Source organism: Nothobranchius furzeri, chromosome 9, assembly GCF_043380555.1.
Source record: "Nothobranchius furzeri strain GRZ-AD chromosome 9, NfurGRZ-RIMD1, whole genome shotgun sequence".
Lineage (NCBI taxonomy): Eukaryota > Metazoa > Chordata > Actinopteri > Cyprinodontiformes > Nothobranchiidae > Nothobranchius > Nothobranchius furzeri.
The window spans coordinates 25,811,709-25,832,483 of NC_091749.1; the positions used below are offsets into that span (position 1 = coordinate 25,811,709).

Sequence of the window (20,775 nt, forward strand, 5' to 3'; positions counted from 1 at the left end):
GGATGTGTGTGAATGTTTGTGCTTGAGTGTGTGTGAAGGTCAGTAACAAACATTCTCAACATTATTTAAGAATGGATTCATTAAACCATTATAATTACCCCAAAGCATAAGAACCATTCATTTGATTAAATACATTTATAATGAGCAAAATGATAATGGTTATTTTTAACATTAAAATCAAGAAAAAGAAGTTTAAACTTTATGTTTTGACTTGGTCTGGGTACAACTCATGTAAACACATCTTCTGGTAGACTGCAGGTGGCAGATGTTATGGTTTCCTCCCAGACTCGCTGGCGTTCAGGTCTTAATCTGTGGGTGAAAGTTCTCAGCGACCCAGCTTTGACACAGCTGAGTCCAACACCACCATTGTGACAGAAAACCCATATTTCCTCACGTTACATTCCCCCCTTTTGTGACGACATGGAGGTCAAGCAGAGGCCACCTGACGTCACAACCACAATAACGTGATGTACTCGTAAAGGTAGACATCCCAGATGAAGGCAGGAACGATGAAGCGTCACCACAGGTCTCGTGTAGAAGGGAGTCTATCCTGATCAGATGATTAAGGCCAAAACTGTTGCAATCATTGTAAAGTAATCCACTTAGGAATCTTGAAAGCAGAGCTATTTCAATAGCAGTTAATTTTCATCAGCAATAATGCAAAGGTATGCAAAGGATAAGCAGCTCGTGTGCCACACGGAGCTGGGCAGGTGATGTATTCCCCAGGCGTAGTCCAGGCGAAGTCCAGCGCAGACCTCGACCCATCTCGAACCACGACCGAAGCCCCATGCGACAGGAAACCAGTTGAAGGATGGTGAAGACGACCCCTCTGATGGGATGTAGTCCATACGAGCTCGGAGAAGGAGACAAAGTGAGACAGCCCACACGATAGATAGCATTTGATGCAAAACAAAGAAATCAATCAAAACCTATCTATGGGTGCCTCTGGGAAAATGTGGATGCCTTTTGTGAATTATCTAAAGAAGAAATGTACTGCACCCTGTTCTACGTGTCATGTAAAAACGTGATGCAGGGAAAACACAAATAAAAGAAAGTAAATCCTAACTGATATGTGAAACTCAGCAGGCTGCATTAATTAAAGGCATATATATAAAGGAAATAATCATGAAAATGAAGGGCAAATTGGCTTCTGGCCCTTTAAGGGAAATAGTAACAAAATAAAATTAACTTTGTAATCAAATATAAACATGCTACACAAAGCACTAATAAAAAGATAGAGATGTAAATCAGTTCTAAAAATGTAAATCAGTAGGTTAGTAATCCCTAAAGATGTGAGTTAGTAACAGGACCCTGGCTGGAGGCAGGTAACCTGAAAAAAAAACTCAAAGGATATCACATTTGTTAAAAATTCATCCCACAAACGAGAGAATTTGTAACGGTCCACCAGTCAGTGGAAAAGAATCCGGTCAGAATAGTCGGTCAGAATAGAGTTTTGAATCTGGTATTGCGGACCCACAGAGACACGAGTTTGGACGTATCTGTGGGAGCAGGCTCATAAGCGATTTGGTTATCAAACTGTTTGTATCTTGTGTTACGAACCCACAGGGAAACTTGTTTGAATTTACCTGAGTGTCCCGTTTGGAACTGGAGCGAAGCTGATGGTTTAGCTGTTAGATCAGAACCTGATTTTACCTGCTCAAAGTTGTGTTGCAGCTTTACGGAGGCGACTTTGTTGTGATCAGAAATAGTAGTGAACTGGAAATGCGAAAATGATGCTCGCAAAGCAGGAGGAGGCTCCCCACCCCCCTTTTGTTTCTCAAACTTATGCCGTGTCTGTGAGACTGGAGAAGCATAACAAAGAACAGTTCTTAAGCTCTTAAAAGCCCTAATACCAAGAAGATGCACATTGTCACCTGAATCGTGCTGAAAGAGTAGGTGTTCAGATGTCCAAAGACCTGGAGGTGTTGGACTTGGAGGTTCTGAAAAGGAGTGATCCAAGGATGGTTGTGTCACGGGTGTCAAAGCAAACCTAGCTATGTTTAGAATCAGATACAGACATGATGCTAGCTTTAGGAACATGGTCTGTCCTGAAAACTGAAGCCAAGAATACTTTATTCCCAAGAATGATGGAGGTTCCCACACTGAATCAGAAAAACCCGGTTTAACCAGAGTATTTACAGACTGACCAGAACTCCGCCCCGTAGAAGGTGCAGCACCTAACTCCGGGTCGGAGGTCAATGTTGTCAGCTGAATTGGTGGAAGGTCAGTGTCGATTTCTGCAATGACCCGCCCGCTCGGAGGAGGCGTTCCCCCGAACCGGTTGAAGTCCGCAACGGAAAACTCAGAGCCACTCAGCACCCCCCCTTTGTCAGGAGGGGCCCCGAGCATAGCATCACTGCACGCACCTACACCTCCCGGGCCGGGTTGCCTTCCCGAGCCCGTGAGAGAGGTGCGCACAGCAACCACCGAGCCACCTTTAATATCGCCACTGACCACAGGACTGCTGGAAACCGCAGGGTTTTCTGTGTCGTCGCGGTCACCTGTAAGAGAAATCACAGGAAAGAGGGCACAGAGGCCCGAGACTAAGTCACACCCCTGTGAAAGGAGAAAGGAATTGGCCACCGTATTAGCAGAGGTCACAAACTGAAAAGTGACAAGGTCATTCACATAAAGGTCAAGATGTCCGGGCACAAACCCCTTAAATGGCATGGTAGCTCCGTCCGGAGACCACAAGTGTTTCACGGCGGCTGACGTTTCCATCACGCCCCGATATAGAAGCTGGTTTGTGCATGAGGCGGACTGACGAGTAAAACAGACCTCTGACTGAAGCGGTGGGTCACAGCCTGAAGATTTCACACCCATGCTGGAGAGATGTTCAGCCTTTAACATGGATGACAGAGGAGAAGCATTAGGAAACAAAGGGTTAAGCACAACCTGTTTGTCAGAGAGGTCAACCATAGGCTCAAGAGATTTATTCATCTTAAAAGCAGCAGAGAAAGTGTTGTTTATTTCAAACCTTGATGTTGATGGTGGGTTTTTGACCCCCTGGAAGAAATAAAAGTAAAGAAAAAGCGTTATGACTGTAAACAGCATGTTGCACGAATTCACGTCATGAATTGCAGACCAGAACCACCTCCGACCCAGTGCAGCTGGCACCGAACCGCAGCCACTAGTCCCCACTGCTCCCGACCGGCGGCACCCGCCTAAAACGGGCCCGTTCGGGCGGGGGGGGGGGACCAGCGATGCTCGGCCGGTGAGCAGTCTCCTGCGTCTTGGCATGTTCTGGAAGCAGAACGTCAGAGAACCTTACACCAGGTGTAACAGTGCAAGAAAGATTTTGTCGTGTCTCGTCCATCTCCCATTAAGTTCAGAGCAACTCGCGTTTTTACCTTCTGAGCCGACGTAAAACTCCGGGCAGATTCCTTAATATGTCTCACACAAACAAGGACTGTCCGTAGCCTACTTAACTTTATGACACAGGGTAAAACAAGGAATTGTTGATAGAGAAATGAATACACACAACTTCACAAGATGGAAGAAAAAGGCATGGATCCGAGCGATGGAGGCTGTGAAAGCCGACCCGTCCACCGGTCCAAAATAAAAAAAAAAAAAAAAAAAAATAACAAACCCTACGCTGCCGTGTTGGTGTCAGACGGACAAACGTAGCAAAATGTAGATTCTACACACCGTAGCGATTTACAAGAACCACCGCCAATGCGGGTTTTGTGAGGACACAGACTGACTGTGTCAGAAATGGTATGACAATCTAACGGGACGCGTTCCCTTTTTGTCTAACTGTGGTGCTAGCTTAGCTCTCCGGCCAGGTCTAGCGTTCTTTGTCTGTAGCGACCAGACTTAAATTTTCCCGATTAACAAGTAGACATCTCGCCCCGCTTGTAATACGGACTTCAAAAAAACGTACGCAATCTGAATGCAGTAACGCGTGACGGCCATAACCCGGCTTACGACGTTTACCGTGCAATCAAGCAACAGTAGGTGCCTACGGGCATTCCGTTCAGATTGTTTCTATAAGTCGCTCATGCAATGGAGATATTTTCCACAATAGCTCGCCCACAGTGTCAACACACTGAGACAAAAGGTGTCCGAGAAGTTAGTCTCGGTTCGGAGGTTCGGAGACTTTAGTGATAATTTTAGGAACTGAGGATAAGCTGCACACGGTAGCTCACCCAGCAATGGTCCGAGCGGAAACGTAGCTCTCCGACCTGAGGTTAGATTAGAGACGCGGCGGCGCGTCAAAATGGACAGAATTTAGTCAAAAGCACAACTCACACGTCCGCTCCGAAGGCGAAGATGGGATAAATCAAAGTTAGGTCTGTAATTTGCGGTCAATTTGAGATCAGAGATCTTCCCGGTCAAGTTTCCACCAGGACGCCTCCCGGAAGAGTGACTTCAGCGGAACAATTTCCGGTTAATTTCAAAATAAGACATCAAAGTGAAACACAGAGAAAAGCGTTGTTTGTAGCTTTTAGATGTAAGAAATCAGATAAATCGCAGATATAGAAGTCTGGATATGCTCGCCATTGAATGTAGCGTTATGGATTTATGCTCTTTTATTTGAAAGAGAAACCATGCTACGTATTAATTCGGAATATTAATTTTAATAAATCAATAACCAAATTTTATATTGTTCAGAAGACTCAAAGGTTGTTTTCATCCATAAACTGCCGATAATATCTGAGTGTCTGTGTTTCAGTTCAATGAGGAAACAAGTTTGAAGGATTAAAAGTTTTAATTCTTCAAATTAAACTAATGATTTTGAAAATTGACAAACAGGAAATAACAATCACATTGGCAACTTTGTGGGACAATCTTTTAACAGTTGATATGCTGTTCTTGCTCAAATAGACCTTCTGGTGAATTTATGAAGATTGAGAATGTTGTGACATGAATGCGTGTGTGAGTCTGATTTTGCTTCAAGAAGAAACAGGTGTCTGAGTGAAGTGATGGTTTGGATAAACTTAGGTCTTATCAGAGAACTGCATCAAACGCTAAAAACCGTGCTCTGTCTCACCGAACTCTTGTGGACCCTCTTTCGGATCCGGGCCGTGGAGGATGTTGTGGTTCATCCAGATGACACCGGCGGCTGACAGGAGACATAGGTGTCGAACGGAACCGGTCCAGAGTTGCCCTCGGTACACGTGGATGGTAGAGCGTTTTATCGATGCGCTTTCTTAAGTTAATTCACTCAGAAATCAAAAGACTCGGTAATGAGTCTTCGTTAGAAGTCGCGATTCAGCTATTCTGCCTGGCTTGGCAGAAACAGCGTGAAAGGGGGGAAGAACGAGCCAGCCGGCTCTGCCCCCCCTTTGGTTTTCAGGTCTGTTCTCTCTCGTTGTCCAACACGAACTGAATCAAAAGACTCAAAACTTACCAAAAACCTTTCTCTTCTCAAAGCAAACGTGCGTCATCAAATGTGTCTGGAGTTTACTGTGAGCAGGTGTGTGTGGATGTGTGTGAATGTTTGTGCTTGAGTGTGTGTGAAGGTCAGTAACAAACATTCTCAACATTATTTAAGAATGGATTCATTAAACCATTATAATTACCCCAAAGCATAAGAACCATTCATTTGATTAAATACATTTATAATGAGCAAAATGATAATGGTTATTTTTAACATTAAAATCAAGAAAAAGAAGTTTAAACTTTATGTTTTGACTTGGTCTGGGTACAACTCATGTAAACACATCTTCTGGTAGACTGCAGGTGGCAGATGTTATGGTTTCCTCCCAGACTCGCTGGCGTTCAGGTCTTAATCTGTGGGTGAAAGTTCTCAGCGACCCAGCTTTGACACAGCTGAGTCCAACACCACCATTGTGACAGAAAACCCATATTTCCTCACGTTACAGCACAATGCTAATATACATGGAAAAACCCATAGGGATGCTAATGCTAATATTGCTGATTGCATTCTTACAAATTATGAATTAGGAACATGCCAAATGATTACATTTGGAGTCTAATGAAAAGCAAAACCTGCCATTAATCAAATAAGACAATGCAAGGCAAGGCAGCTTTATTTGTATAGCACCTTACAACAGTATAAAACTGACCAGTGCTTCACAGAAATTTAAACATTAAAAAGCAATAAACAACATAAAAGTACACTAAAAACTAAAGCTTAAGAACTAACACTAAAAAGACTCTCATGCTGAGTTAAAAGCCAAATCTTAAAATTTGGTTTTAAAAAGAGATTTAAAACCAGACAGCGAAGAGGCCAACCTAATGCTCAATGGCAGCGCATTCCAGAGCCCAGGTGAAAGCCCTGTCACCTCAGAGCTTACGTCTTGTTTTTGGGACTTCCTGGAGCATCCTATCAGCCGACCTCAGACACCGTGCAGGGGAGTAAAAACCAGTAGCTCATAGAGGTAATCTGGAACAAGACCATGCAAAGCTTTAAAAGCCCATAAAAACACCTTGCACTGATTCTAAAACGAACAGGCAACCAGTGCAGTGAGGCCAGGACAGGAGTAACATGCTCCATCTTTTTGTCCCAGTGAGCAGCCGTGCAGCAGCCTTCTGCACCAGCTGAAGATGAGAGAGGTGGGATTGTGAAACACCAAGTACAAAAAATTACAGTAAACAAGTCTTGATGTATTAAAAGCATGAATTACTCTTTCAAAATCCTTTTTTGACAGCAAGTTTTTTACCTTGGCGATCCTTCTTAATTGATAAAAACTAGATTTAGTCACCGCACTGATCTGCCTGTCCAAGACAAGATCTCCATCCTGTACAACATCCAGGGAAGTCACACTCAGTTTCACGAATGGAGTGAGCTGACCGAGGTCCACTGCACCCACCCTAGACAAAGTATTTGGACCAAAAACTACAACCTCTGTCTCTTTATCATTAAACAGAAGAAAGTTAGAGAACATCCAATGCCTAACCTCAACAAGACAATCTAAAAGAGACTGCAAAGCATGATTGTGGCCCCTCTGAAAAGGCACGTATACCTAAATAAGTACAGACATTTTAGTAAAGCCAGAAAACTGTTAGAGACTTCAACTCCACTGAGTTTTGGCTAGCAGCTATGGATGTAACTGAACTACGGAAGCTCTGCATGGACAAGACGTCAAAAACTCTAAACACTGAAGACTTCAATAAATGTGACACACTTCTTTCCTGCATATAAATTTTCACAGGTGATGCAAATACCTAAGCTCCTTCAAGGGATGTACTCCTGGCTGCAAAGCATTGCACCTTCAAAACAAAATGTTGCCTTTACTTGTGAGTGTTTATGTTTATGTAGACAAATAAACTTGTTGATTAAATGTAGATAAATATGCAAATAAACTTATTCAGTAAGGTTTCATAGATTTTTTTGCTTCTGCTAGTTGAAAAATGAGAAAAGCCCCTTGAGAAAATAATCGTAAATTAAATCGCAGTTGCAGTATTGAAGAAGAAAAGATCGCAATTAGGTGACTTTCCAGAATCGTTCAGCCCTAATATTTCCCTAATATTTTCACAGGCAGGATGTGCCTCATGGGACCTCAGAGGAGCCACTCTCATTCAAAATGCTTCATGTTGTTTTTTATTATCGCCACTGGGTGCCACTGTTTCTCACTTTCGCTGCAGCAACTTTATGTCTCCCAAATGTCAAAAACAGTCTTATTCCAGGCAAGAGGGTTTTAGAAGATCTGATGTTTGACTTGATCTCCATGCTGGATCGCCTCTCAGATCTCTCCGCTGATCCTCTGAGGTTTCATGTTTTCAGTCTTTGGCTGAAATGATCATCAGGATCTTTGCACAGTCTTGTGTCCTGGAGGTCAAAGAGACTTCTTTAGATGTTATCTGATCATAAGTGACTTTCCATCAACAGAAGACATTGCCCCTTAGTGTGAAAGCACACATTCAGATGGTGCTGTGGATTCACCCACTCATGTTTCTAAACCACTGAGGGGTTGCAGGGAACTGCTGTCCATCTACAGAAGTCACAGGGCAGGGGCAGGGGCAGGGGACATCCTGGACAGATCTCATCACAGGGACACATAGAGACAAACAACTAGCCATAAACTCGTTCACACAAAGAGACAATGTTGATTTAGCGATTATGGGTTATGTTTTTGGTCTGTGGGAGGAAAGGAAACCCACAGGAAATACCTGGAGAGAACTTGCGCATGGATGAGAACATGCTAACTCCAGGCTGTAAGTCTGCTGCTGGGATTCAAACCAGCAACTTCCAGCTGCAAGGCAATAGTGCTAGCTGCTGCACCACCATGCATATGTGCAAATGTGTAAAGAAAGACTTAATGTTTATTAATTTTAGTCATTTCTTTCAGAGCAACTCCTTTTTGAGAGAGCAGGTGGTACCAAAACACCTGATGGCATAATCCATATTTACCGCATGAAGGCAGTTTGATCCAGTATCTGATCAGCTGGTTGTGAGCAGAAGTTGAGAGGGCTGATCCTGGAACAGCAGCCAGAGGGTTATGCTGCCCTCTGGTGGAACATGAAGTGATTGCTGCACCAACTTTCTGATTTGTTTGGACTATTTTCTGCTATTAAAAACACGTATTTGACCAGTTAACCTCAGTTTTAACCGTTTATTCTTCCACTGTTTGTCTTTCAGGTATCTTGTTTTCCACACTGGTGTTCGGCCCGGCTTGTGGCTTCATCCTCGGTTCGGTTTGTACCAAAGTCTACGTTGATGCCGTCTTCATCGACACCAGTAAGCTGTTGAATTTATTAAAAAGATATCTACTCACACACACACACACTGCTGCGCTCACACAGTCAGAGCTCATGTTTATTGACCTCCCCACCAGGTAAGCTGGACATCACCCCGGATGATCCCCGTTGGATTGGGGCGTGGTGGGGGGGCTTCCTCCTTTGCAGTGCCTTACTCTTCCTGTCGGCCCTCTTCATGTTTGGCTTCCCCCAAGAGTTGGATGAGCAGGACACCGTTGGAGGTGAGAGTGAACAGGCCATGCTGCCTTCCTCCTTGTCCCAGGAGAGCCAGGACTCTAAATCCAACGGAGCCTTCCGGGGCTTTGATATCAACAGTGGACTCTCCGTCTGGGAGCATCTCAGAGGTAAAAACAACAGCTGGTGTTTACAACAGGACTTGTATTTGTGAGATCAATTCATTTCTCTATGGTCCCTCCCTCAGTGATCCCTCGGGTAACCAGACACCTCCTCTCCAACCCCGTGTTCAGCTGCATCACGCTGGCCGCCTGTATGGAGATAGCTGTGGTTGCTGGTTTTGCCGCTTTTCTGGGTAAATACCTGGAGCAGCAGTTCAACCTCACCACCTCCTCAGCCAATCAGCTGTTAGGTATGGTGGAAGTCTTCTTCATTCGCAGTTCATAGATTTTTTTTGATGACATCTATAAAAATAAGAAATGAGAATAATATGTTAACTGGCTATTTCTATTGAAAACATTTTATTACAGGCCATTGAAACTGTTTTAATGAGACAGCCCAAAGTCAAATTCTGTATATATTTCTCTTTAATATTAAAGAGTACTATTTACAAATCTAGATGAATGTCAACTATAGCAGACACTCTGGAGTGAGCATTCTAAATACCGGTAATAAGAAATCTGGACACAGGAGTGGAAAATGAAAACATTTGTTACAGACCAGAATCATAAAGTTATGAGCTTGTTATGCATCAAGTGGACCAGAAAAAGACAATTTTACTGTCTTTAACATAGGAAGTACTACTACTAGTGTGTGTGTGTGTGTGTGTGTGTGTGTGTGTGTGTGTGTGTGTGTGTGTGTGTGTGTGTGTGTGTGTGTGTGTGTGTGTGTGTGTGTGTGTGTGTGTGTGTGTGTGTGTGTGTGTGTGTGTGTGTGTGTGTGTGTGCTCTGTCTTCTCAATCCCCAGTGAGTCGTGGAGGATGGCTGCTTATACTGAGCCAGGATCCTCTGGAGGTTTCTTCCTGTTAAAAGGGAGTTTTCCTCTCCACTGTCGCTGAATGCTTGCTTAATATGAGGATTGGACCAGCATAAACCAGCTAAACCAGCACCAAACCAGCATGGACCAGCAAAGACTAACAAGGAAGTCATGCTGGTCTTTGCTGGTTTTTCCAGCAGGGTGGCGATCCATGACTTAAACAGTTTTTACAAATTTTATAAAAATGAAGACATCAAGAAGGTTTTTTTACACCACTTTAATATAACTAATTAAATTTATCTTTTAAGAACCACAAAGTTTTGTAACCTGGGTTCCTTTTAAAATCCTTGTCATCCTTGTCGTGTAAGATGTCAGAGCTGGTTCGCTGAACAATGAGAATCATTCTTTTCCCCTCCAGTTTTAACCCAACATGCTGGGTCACATTAGTTTGACCCAGTGGTGGGTTAAACTGACCCAACCTTAAGATTTTCAGGCTCGACCCAACAGTTGGGTTAGCAAAATAACCCAACCTTTTTAAGAGTGCACCCTTTGAAATGTGGAGCCCCTAAATTTTGACACAGTCTGAATTTATGGGATGTTTCCAACCAAGTAAAATCAAAAACAAACTTGAAGCGGACATTTGTTGCCTTTGCCTACGGTCTACCCATCTTCAGGTATGACTGCCATCCCCTGCGCCTGTCTGGGCATCTTCCTCGGGGGGCTCCTGGTGAAGAAGCTGAACCTTTCGGCTCTGGGTGCCGTCCGCATGGCCATGCTGGTCAACCTGGTGTCCACCGCCTGCTACATCTCTTTCCTCTTCTTGGGCTGTGACACAGGACCTGTTGCCGGGGTCACCGTGGCCTACAGCAACGAGTGAGACCGATAACACAGTTTTGTTCTTCTGCAGATTCATGCAGGATCAAAATAGTAGGATTACAAGGAGGAAAAAGTCAGTGTGTTTGTTTCCTGGTATGTTTGTTTGATGCGATGTTTGACTGCTTCTGTAGGACTCTGCGGTCCTGGCAGCAGCCCGAGTCTGCCTGCATCAGTAACTGTAACTGTTACACTGCTTCAGTGAGTCCCGTTTGTGGATCCAACGGCATCACTTACATGTCAGCGTGCTTCGCCGGCTGCACCAAACCGGTGAGGGAAGCCGTTTCCTTAACCTTCTCAGCCCTAAAGAGAAGAAGGTCGGGTCAGATCCGTGTAACCTTGGTGTCTCTATGATCTTGTGTTTGTTTCAGAACCTGAGCAGCTGCGCGTGTGTGTCCAGCTCCGGCGAGGATGCTGTGGCTTTACCGGGAAAGTGCCCAAGTCCCGGCTGTCAGCAGGCCTTTCTCACCTTCCTGTGTATTATCTGTGTGTGCAGCATGATTGGAGCCATGGCTCAGACTCCCTCTGTCATCATCCTCATCAGGTACAGCTTTGGCACGCCCACAAGAAGGAGCTGTTGGTATTTCTAGCTGAATGAGTCATAAACGCATTCTGAATGTCATCACAGACGCAATATAGGGCAACTCTGCAGGTTTGGCTTGCTTTTAGCACCCCCTAGAGTCTGTTATTGTAAAATCAGAAGTAAAACTTATCTCCTCAACTTACATTTGTCTTTTTAACACCTTAGTCTAACTGCTGAAAAGTCTTCTCAGCCTTCATTCAGCTCCGCTTTTGCTAAGTCCACTAGGGATCAGCGTGAGTGACATTTCATTAACCCTGTAAAGAGTCATTTTAGCTCACACTGGCACAAGAACATGATTTAAAAATAGGAAAAAGTTGCACAGTGTGCCTTTGACAAAGGAAAGACAGCAGCTGTGTTCTGTTCGGTGGACGTTCTGCTCGTTCACCACAATGCACATCTGCAGAAAGTTAAGAGTACAAAAGTTTTAAAAATCATCATATGGGTAAAAAAAAAAACCTCTGGGGAGAAATATGTGGGAGTGTTTCAAAATATGTAGTTTGAGGTGAAGCTATTTGTGAGCAGAAGTTAGCAGCAGAAAGTCCCCAAATCTGAAACTTTCCATTTTAAAAATGTCTCCACTAAACAGCAAAGCAATAAAAGAGGGTAAGAAGCAGCCAAACGTGGGAGTAATCCTACGTCTGCAAGGCATTTGTGTCTTCACTTCCCATGAACATTTTGAAGACTTGTTTTTAGATTTCAAACATGTACAAACAGAAATCCAGAGTTTTTTCTCAGAAAACACCATCTAGAGGCTGAAAAATGTATTTCACCTTTAAGCCCCTCTACCTACCTCGGTTTGCACAGCTGAAGCAACGCCTCTCATTCATGAATGTACATCTCCAGCTGGCCAACAGATCTAAAACACACTGTTTTACAATTATTATAATCACATTATGCTGTTTATTCAGCCTCTGCATCTGTCTAAGTACATCCTCAGACGCTGACCCATGCTCTGTGACTAAGAGCTGCACGAAAGGGGAAGTCTACCTCTATTGGCTAATGCTGAGCAGTGCTCACTTTAAATTGCATGTGGCTCTGTGGGGCGGGGGGCAGGCTTAGCAAAAGGAAAAAAGATGCATTGTCTACATTAAATAGTACAAGTTCAGACTATCCCTTTTACGGAGGTCTAAAAAATCAAACATAATTCCTGAAAGGGGGAAAACTCCAGATTGTTGCTTTAAGGCGTTAGAATAGACAGACAGACCCGTGTTGGTAGGGTTAAAACATCAGCACTGGGATAAAGTGATTTCTTCTGTTGTTGCTTTTTTCCACAATTAAACGTCCTAAATCATCAAACCTCTGTCAGCTGTGAGCCTTTAACAAACAAACCGAGACGAACACATCTGTTATTGATCCATTCATTCTTCCTTTCCTCCTCAGAACTGTGAGCCCAGAGCTTAAATCGTACGCTCTCGGAGTTTTGTTCCTGCTCTTAAGGCTGATAGGTGAGAAGCGTCCTCTACACCACCTTCACCTTGCATTTGTGTTGTGATGTCACACAGTCTGAACTAAGTTGTGTTTTTCTTCGGCTTGAGCTGCTGTTGCTCAGTAGATGCTAATGTCAGGGCGATTTCCAGCTGGAATTTCAGCTCAAACTCTTTTTGACTTATTGACCTATCCCCCCCCCCCCCCCCCCCCCCCCCCCCCCCGCGCGTCCAGGCTTCATCCCTCCTCCTCTGATTTTCGGGATGGGCATCGACTCCACCTGTTTGTTCTGGAGCTCAGTCTGCGGAGAGAAGGGGGCCTGCATGCTGTACGACAACGTGGCCTACAGGCACTTGTACGTCAGCATCGCCATCGTCCTCAAGTCGTCGGCGTTCGTCCTGTATGCCACCACATGGCAGTGTCTAAGGAAGAACTACAGGAGGTACATCAAGAACAGCGATGGGTACCTGACGCCCACCGAACTCTTTGCCTCCAACGTGACTCTGGACAATTTAGGCAAGGAGATTACCCAGAATCCGGCCAACAGGACAAAATTCATATACAATCTGGAGGACCAGGAGACAAGTGACAACATGGAGTCCGTTTTATAGTGCAACCAGGAGATATTCATGTCGGTGTTGCATCTGTCTGTGGCATCGTCTGCTTTAAGGGTTGTAGATTATTTCCTCCCAAACATCAAACCTAACTTAACACACGGAGAGATGCTTCACAAAGTGCTCCGTCCAAGTTTGTAATGAGAATCATAGCTGGCTTAGAGAGTTGACCTGAGGTCATGTGTCCCCTCTGACAGTTACATAAGATTGATGGCATCAAAAGCATCAAATATGGTCATTTGTATAACTTCAAGGGGATATAGTACATCAGGTTGAGACTGCTACAACTTTACCAGATGAGTTGCTTCCTTCAGTGTTTCTCAGGCGCGGAAAGAAAACACAAAAATTACTCCTAACATACTTTTGTCACTTTGACGTAGTGCAGTCCAGACCGTTCTAGTAACTAGATACCAGCCTGATGGGAGCCCGTCTCTCCAGTCAGCTTCCACTCAGATCAAAACTAGTTTATGACTAAAAAACTAAACAGTCTGGAGCATTGGCAAGCACTTTGTCTTAATACTAAATTCACGAGTGTTGTAAAGTGACAAAAATGGAATGCTGGAATGCTAAGGGGTTAATCAATATTTGACCTTTTCCAGGCAAATTTTGTTCCTCATTTCTGTGTAAAAGTTATGAATGATTAGTTTGCGACCTGTAGATGGAGCCCTGAACAGCCAGAAGGCCTAAAGCCTGGTTTATGCTTCTCCGTCAGCTCCACAAGGGACAGACACGCACGGATTGACAGAAGCGTGTTGCTCTCATACTTCTTCGTCTCCTGGAGAGTGTTGCAAAGCAATTCCTCGGCAGGACAACAGAGGGCGTAGCGCTGTTCTGTGGTATCCTGTCATGTATCGGTCCAAGATAGTGTGTTTATATTGTGTTTTTTGTGTATATAAGAGACTTTTAACACGGACATATTTGTCTCTCATTCTCCCACCTCTTCATGCGCTCCTCACCTCTAAACCCACATTTCCAGTCATTTCCGTCCACAAATAAAACGCTTGCTGCGCATCTTTTCACTCCTCCAGTCACCGGAGGATGAAACGTTCATATTTTTAGAGTTTTTTCGCGAGGTATTCTTCAAGCTTCTCCGTGTCTGCCGCTAGTTATCCTCGGTTCTCTTTGCAATGGCGGCGCTGTAAACAACAGCGGCGTCCTGACCAATCACAAGCTTGCGTAATCCGTCTCGTTCGATGGATGTTTAAAAAAGTGGGCTCGACTCCGTACGTACTTGCGTGCCCTACGCAAGGACGGATAATGGCGTTGCGTGTCTCCGCACTGACGCAGACGGAGAAGCATAAATCAGGCTTTACAGCCAGGTGAAGCAGTGATGTGGACCCAGAATCTGGTGGTTTCCTTGGGCCAAACCTTTAATTATGCAGGGAGGACTGATTACTGGTTGGTGTCAAGGTTTAAATACTAACATTGCTTTGAAGTTTAGAACACGTGTAGTCTTGTACTAGCCGTTAGCTCATCAGTCCTGTAGGATGATGTCTGTAAAGTGAGATGCACGTATTGCTGAGTGAGGGCAGTTGGGCTGGTGGATCACAAGAGGGAAATGAATAGAAAAGACAACTAATAAAAAATGGACAATGAAAGGTCCAAACTAAAACTCACCACATTCTGGGGACAGTTAAGGAAGCTGTCAATAAACTGATAAAAATGTTGCCTAAACACAAAGAAACAGAGATCATAACCAATGGAATAAAGCAAAGAAAAGCTCCACATCACCATGCCGAGGCTGTTCAGGAGAAGAGTTGTAATTATTTATCACTTTTACACAGAAACACACCTCAGGAATGTCCTGTTATAGTAGGGAACTAATAATCAGTGGAAAATAATCCCCTTAGTCAATTTCATCCATGCAGGAAAAAATGCACATTTTACCAGGCAGAATTCAAACTTTAAACTAGACGTACCTAAAAACCAGCCAACAACAATCAGAACTGTGCATCAGCCTTCTGAACCAGGAACGCTGCACTTAACCGATTTACTTTAAATCTTTGGACTCTTGCTCAAAGTGAAGTATCGTGCTGCAGACCCTTTAGGACAACCACAACCTGGACATTTTGCTTAGATGGTTTCCAAACCACAGGTCTGACTCACCACCAAAATAATGTCACGGGAAACGTAACGCCGTAAGCAAATCGATTAACTTCAGGGTGTGATTGCCCCTGCATGGATCACACAGCAGCACGACGTTAAGCAGGGGGCTGTTTTGATGGGAGAGTCCTCAGCCAGGAGAGAGAACCTGAAGGTACTCCAGACACCAGCTGGGAGCTGTCGGTGTCACAAATTAACACGCATGCTGTGGATGCATGCAAATAAAAATCAGTATGAGGTGACAGAGCTGCTCAGGCTCTGTGGTTAAACACGTTAGAGGCCTCTGACTTCTGTTTATGGCTAGAGAAGAGCTTTATAATGCATACTGCATTGAGATGTTGACGGTTAATATTTTATTATGCCGACTCATAATCACTCACACTGAAGTGATTCTTGTTATTTTTCTTTATTGAAGTTTACATCCTGCACATATAGATGATATAACCCGGCTTATTCTGTGAGATTGTTACATGGTTTTTTCACATCAAAAGCTCGTTAATGCCACAGATCTGATTTGCTAAATGTTGAAAGCCTTCAGCGTGTGAAGGCCGTCAGAAGATGGATTTAAAGTTAAGAGTGGTCCTTTGCTTGCAACAGTATGGATGCAAGAGCTCTGTGGTTAGGAGAAGGTCCATCCTGGTTCTGTCCGCCTCTACAAAGGATTCTTCTTTTGGGTTTGCTTCATACATAAACTAGAGAGTAGAAACAGGAGCTTTTTGTTTTAGATGAGTTTCTAATCCTGCCAGCAAACGCACATGATTCCCGCAACACTGAAAGCTCGTCAGGGTGTTTTGGTGGGTAATGAGGTTAACAGGAGGCGGTAATGAGCTGACTTTGAAGGTGCTGGCAGGAGGAGTTTTGCTTCCTGAAACGGCCATGCTGATTTCACAGCTCAAAACAAACCCCTGAAAATATTCAAATGTTCCTTTGAGCTCACAAAGTCCTACCGTTGGGTTTTGGAGGGGTATGCCACTTTCTGTGTTTCGAGTTTCTACCAAAGTATTTATTGCAAACATTTCTATAACTGGAATCTAAAAATGAAAACATCTTAGAAGTGAAAATAGAGACACGGAGAGATTTGTTGGTATGGTTGAGTTTTGGACAGAAAGCTCCGGAAAAGTTTCAAACTGACTGAAGTAACGATGATTAAAGATTCCCTGAGAGAATCAGCTAATGATAATCAGACCTAGCTTTTGATTTGTGGTTTACCAGAAAAAACATTTAAGGGGCCTTCTCATGGAAAATCCACTTTTTTGAGCTTTTTACCATGTGATATTGTTATTTCCTCATGAAAACAACCCCCAAACCCGTTTTGGGCTACATTCATGCATTTTCCCGTATCAGCAGCACGTTTAGAGTTTTAGTTAGAAAATTCCAAAAAGTCTGAAAGAAAACTAATTGCGTCATCGGGCATTTCTCCTCTTATGGTGGTTTTGGTTCCTAAACCTGGATATTTTGTGAATATTCTGACAAATTCTGCATTGAGGATAAATCCGCCGTAAAAACGCACCCTGTCCACAAAGATTCATGTGATGGCCAGCACAGGACCAGTGTTAGGCGACTATTGTTTTTCAGCAGATTTGGTGCACACACCGCCGCCGCTTCTCAGACCTAAAAGTTTCCAACATCATAGATGAGCTTCAGACGGCAGGTTTTGTTGTCCTATTTCCTGATATTTGGACATCTCACCCTGGATTGGATACTAGCAACGTGGATGTTTTATCTCCACAAATTATACAAGCCAGGAGCTTCTGCTGTGTGGTGGTATTGCTAATGCTAACGATTAGCTTCAACTAGCCGAGACGTTCGCTGCTGTTTCCTGGACATTAAAACAACAACAGCCTTCCCCGTTGTGAGTCAAAATGAGTGAGTCTATGAATAGCTGAACATCATCCTCCCCTAACCCTCCCTCCAGCCGACATACAGCATCATATTCAGAATATTGGCGCCGGTGTCGGTACAGGATCGGCTCGGGGTCCTTCGACTGCAGATGACGTTAAAGTAGTTGATTGGCTGAACATGAAGCTTACGGAAGTTACGTTATCACGTCATGATTTTGATTGGTCAGAACAAATTAGCGGTTGTAGTCCTGTAGTTCAAAAATCAACACTTTTTGGAGAAAATATGTTTGAATTTCTAAAGGAAATGTAAAATGTAAGCAAATGATAAACGGTGACCCTCAACAGTTCTTGTTGTTGATGAAATGGGGCAAAATAAAATATAAGAACTTTATTGAAAGGCACCAAGCAATATTTTGAGTCAAAGAATGTATTTAGATAACAACTAAGGAAATACACAGACGAACTCCACATTAATACAAACAGATATGGCTTCACGTATAAGAACTGTTCTGTTTTTTGTCAGTCCGATGTTGGTTTCATGCAGTTTCACATTCTTTACAAAACAAAGATAATATGGTGTTTTATTAACAAATTACAATTATAAAGAAACCATTTAGGTGTTAACAAACAAGAATTTATTAACAAAACTGCTGATGTCTTTCCAAAACGTATGTGTGAACGCCGAGTAAATTTGCAGTCATGTGACGTCATCAGCAGTCGAAGGACCCCGAGCCGATCCTGCACCCGAGCAGATCCTGTACCGACAACGGCACGCACATCTAACTATGAAACCCAAGACCAAATCACACGGTCCCAGCACCCGGGCCCTCCAAAATGTTCTCAATAATGATTCAAACAGCACTGTGACTGTTTTAGTCCCTTTAGAGGAGCAAACTGACTAATTACAAGGGTGAAGACACCTTTGATGCTGATTATGACACACCTCATCAACTTGTCTCTATGGTCTAGTTATTTCCACTCTTCCCGCAATCATAGATACCATACTATACCGTACCATACCAGTTTATTCATCAAGCACGTTTAAAAACAGCATGTGAGCTGACCAAAGCACCTCACAGGTCATGGTAATTATACTAGACCAACAAGCCATTACAACAAAGAATAAAACAGTAAATATACAACAAAGGACATCCAATAAGCCAATTGAAATAGTCAGTGAAACCAGATAAAATACTAATAAAACGATAACAAAAGGCTAAAATATTGCATAGTGGAGATGCATGAATCAATATAACATAAAAAAACAACCTAAAAGTTAAAGTGACAGTGTGTATTTTCCCTGGCGATAGGGGGCAGTACATCCCTAAATCACTGCAAACAAGCAGTATTTTTGTGTTCAAATAAGATCTTACCAACAGATGGCCATTAGGGTCAAAAATCCCTGGGAACACAACCTCCAGCAAAATAACAAGATCATCAGACTTCCTTTCGTCACTGGCAATGAGTGAAGAGGTAAATGTGTAACACAAAGTTTATTAATGGTGAAAGTTTTGTAACCGTTTGTTACAAATAAGTAAATGCATTTTGTCCTCACGGGCTTCCGTAGAAGGAAACATGGCATGCAATATGGCGTCGCCCAGAGACTTAGAACCGCTCAATGTATTTTAGAACAGATTTTTAAACAACTGGGCATCTTTAAATTAAATTACAACATCTCAATAGATATTTCCAGAGATTAATGGTAAAAACTAAACAATGTCACTTTAAAAAGTAAAACATGACCCAGTTCATGATTTAAAAGAGAGATCATAAAAGTGGGTTTTAAAAATTGCAACTGTAGGTGATTGGCAGATTGTGATGGGCATTGTGGGTTTACAGAGAAGCAGGCGATCAGCCGACCGCTGTGGGCGCATTGGCACATATGGCTTAAGCTCATTATTTTAGTGCGGGCCAATTGCATTTGTTTTTAAGTTACAGGTCAAACTGGAAAAAATGAGAATATAGTGCCAAAGTCAATTTTTGTCAGTTATCCAACTTAGACAGAGAGACCATCTAAAGGCTCAGGAACCATTTGTAGATGTTTTAGATGCATTAGCTGATTAGAGTGTGACACTTTCATCAGCTGTAAGCCATAATCATCACAATTATAACAAATAAAGGCAGAAATATCTGGGTTTGCATGAAATGAGTCTATCTTAGTTTCACCTTTAAGTTGAATTACCGAAATTAAAACACTTTTGCACTACATTCTCATTCTTTTACCTGTATTCTGTTGAACCACAATTCAAAAACGGCATCTGATCTTTATTAGTTGATATTCATGAAAATATTTACAATTTTTTTATTTGCTCACTTTCAAATAATTCCAGGTTTTTCCTTCAGTATCAACAATTTAATTCAGATGAAGTGGTCAAAACACAGCAACAGTAGTTTCCTGTTTATGACCAGACCTAAACCTAACCAGAGTCTGAGTGTAAATATACCAGGATACTTCAGAGAAATATGAATTATTGAAGATGTTCTTAGTTTCTTCCATCAGCTGATGCATATAAGGAAAACAAAACAGTAGGAAGCACAGGTGAGTTGGAAAACTAAAAAGATAGTTTACCTCGAACAGGTGTTGTCTCAGATATCATCATGACGAGTCCTAGTGTTTTGTTGGTAGCAGTGCCAAAGTGACACCTTCAAAGTGTTCTGCTCTCTGTTACCTTCCCGCAGCGACCCCCACATTTCAAGTGTGTCCTAAAACGTGTAGAAACTATTGTACATGAGACTAAAGAGCAGCACCGTGTGACACTTAATAACTGTTAATATTTAGGACTTTTCTACCTGTGCAGGTCATGTCTTTGCTGCGCATTGCAGTCAACACTTAGAAGTGACACTGATGTTGGGCGTGCCTTGTACAAACAAAACCGTGATGCAGAAAATCAGCCAGACTTCAGTCGCAGTTCTCCTCTGAGTTGTTTCTGACAGCAGATGTGTGCCATATCAACAGCAACACTCAACAATAATTAAAGAAGTAAATAAGAACAATGTAAAAAAGCAGCAGATACATCGTAGGCGTGTCAGATGTGCTGGCGGCAGGTGCAACTGCACTCGCTTGACTTTTCCTTTTGACCTGCGGCCATGGGACTGTTTTCTCTTGGAGCTTACACGTGCTTGAGACGTTTGCCTTGTGATGAGAAAATAATTTTAGAGTAGAAATGTTTTTTACATCCTGATTTTCTCATTAATCTCTTGATGGCCTTGCTTGGTGGTTGACTTTACAGTGGAACTTTAGTGATAGATTATTGGCATATGAAGAGTTTACTACCCAAATATTTTATCAGAAATGTTCCATTTCACTGTTTTATTTTAGATATGGTCATAGATTTTATTATTGTGAGTTCAAGAGTAGAAAACTCTTCATAATCAAGTGATCGTTGGTTTGAGCATCAGCATGTTGCCTTTGATTTAAGTGAAACCTTGAGCTAACCATGTTGGCGATGGTTTACAATCAGCATGTCTGCTTATATTCCAGCTGGTATTCAGTGTTGACTTTGAAGACTGTTTGCAGGA

At 42.9% G+C, this 20,775-nt stretch overlaps 1 protein-coding gene across 1 annotated transcript in view; it reads left to right on the plus strand.

Moving 5' to 3' along the window:
- Positions 1–18,411, plus strand: part of LOC107381979 (solute carrier organic anion transporter family member 3A1) — a 61,285-nt gene extending 42,874 nt beyond the window's left edge. Inside the window, exons 3-10 of the mRNA XM_054732577.2 lie at positions 8,549–8,647; positions 8,745–9,011; positions 9,089–9,253; positions 10,492–10,690; positions 10,825–10,960; positions 11,062–11,234; positions 12,654–12,718; positions 12,933–18,411. Of these exons, the coding sequence (XP_054588552.1) occupies positions 8,549–8,647; positions 8,745–9,011; positions 9,089–9,253; positions 10,492–10,690; positions 10,825–10,960; positions 11,062–11,234; positions 12,654–12,718; positions 12,933–13,309 (1,481 nt within the window). The 3' untranslated portion in view covers positions 13,310–18,411. The remainder of the gene's footprint in view (positions 1–8,548; positions 8,648–8,744; positions 9,012–9,088; positions 9,254–10,491; positions 10,691–10,824; positions 10,961–11,061; positions 11,235–12,653; positions 12,719–12,932) is intronic.
- The last annotated feature ends 2,364 nt before the right edge of the window (positions 18,412–20,775 follow it).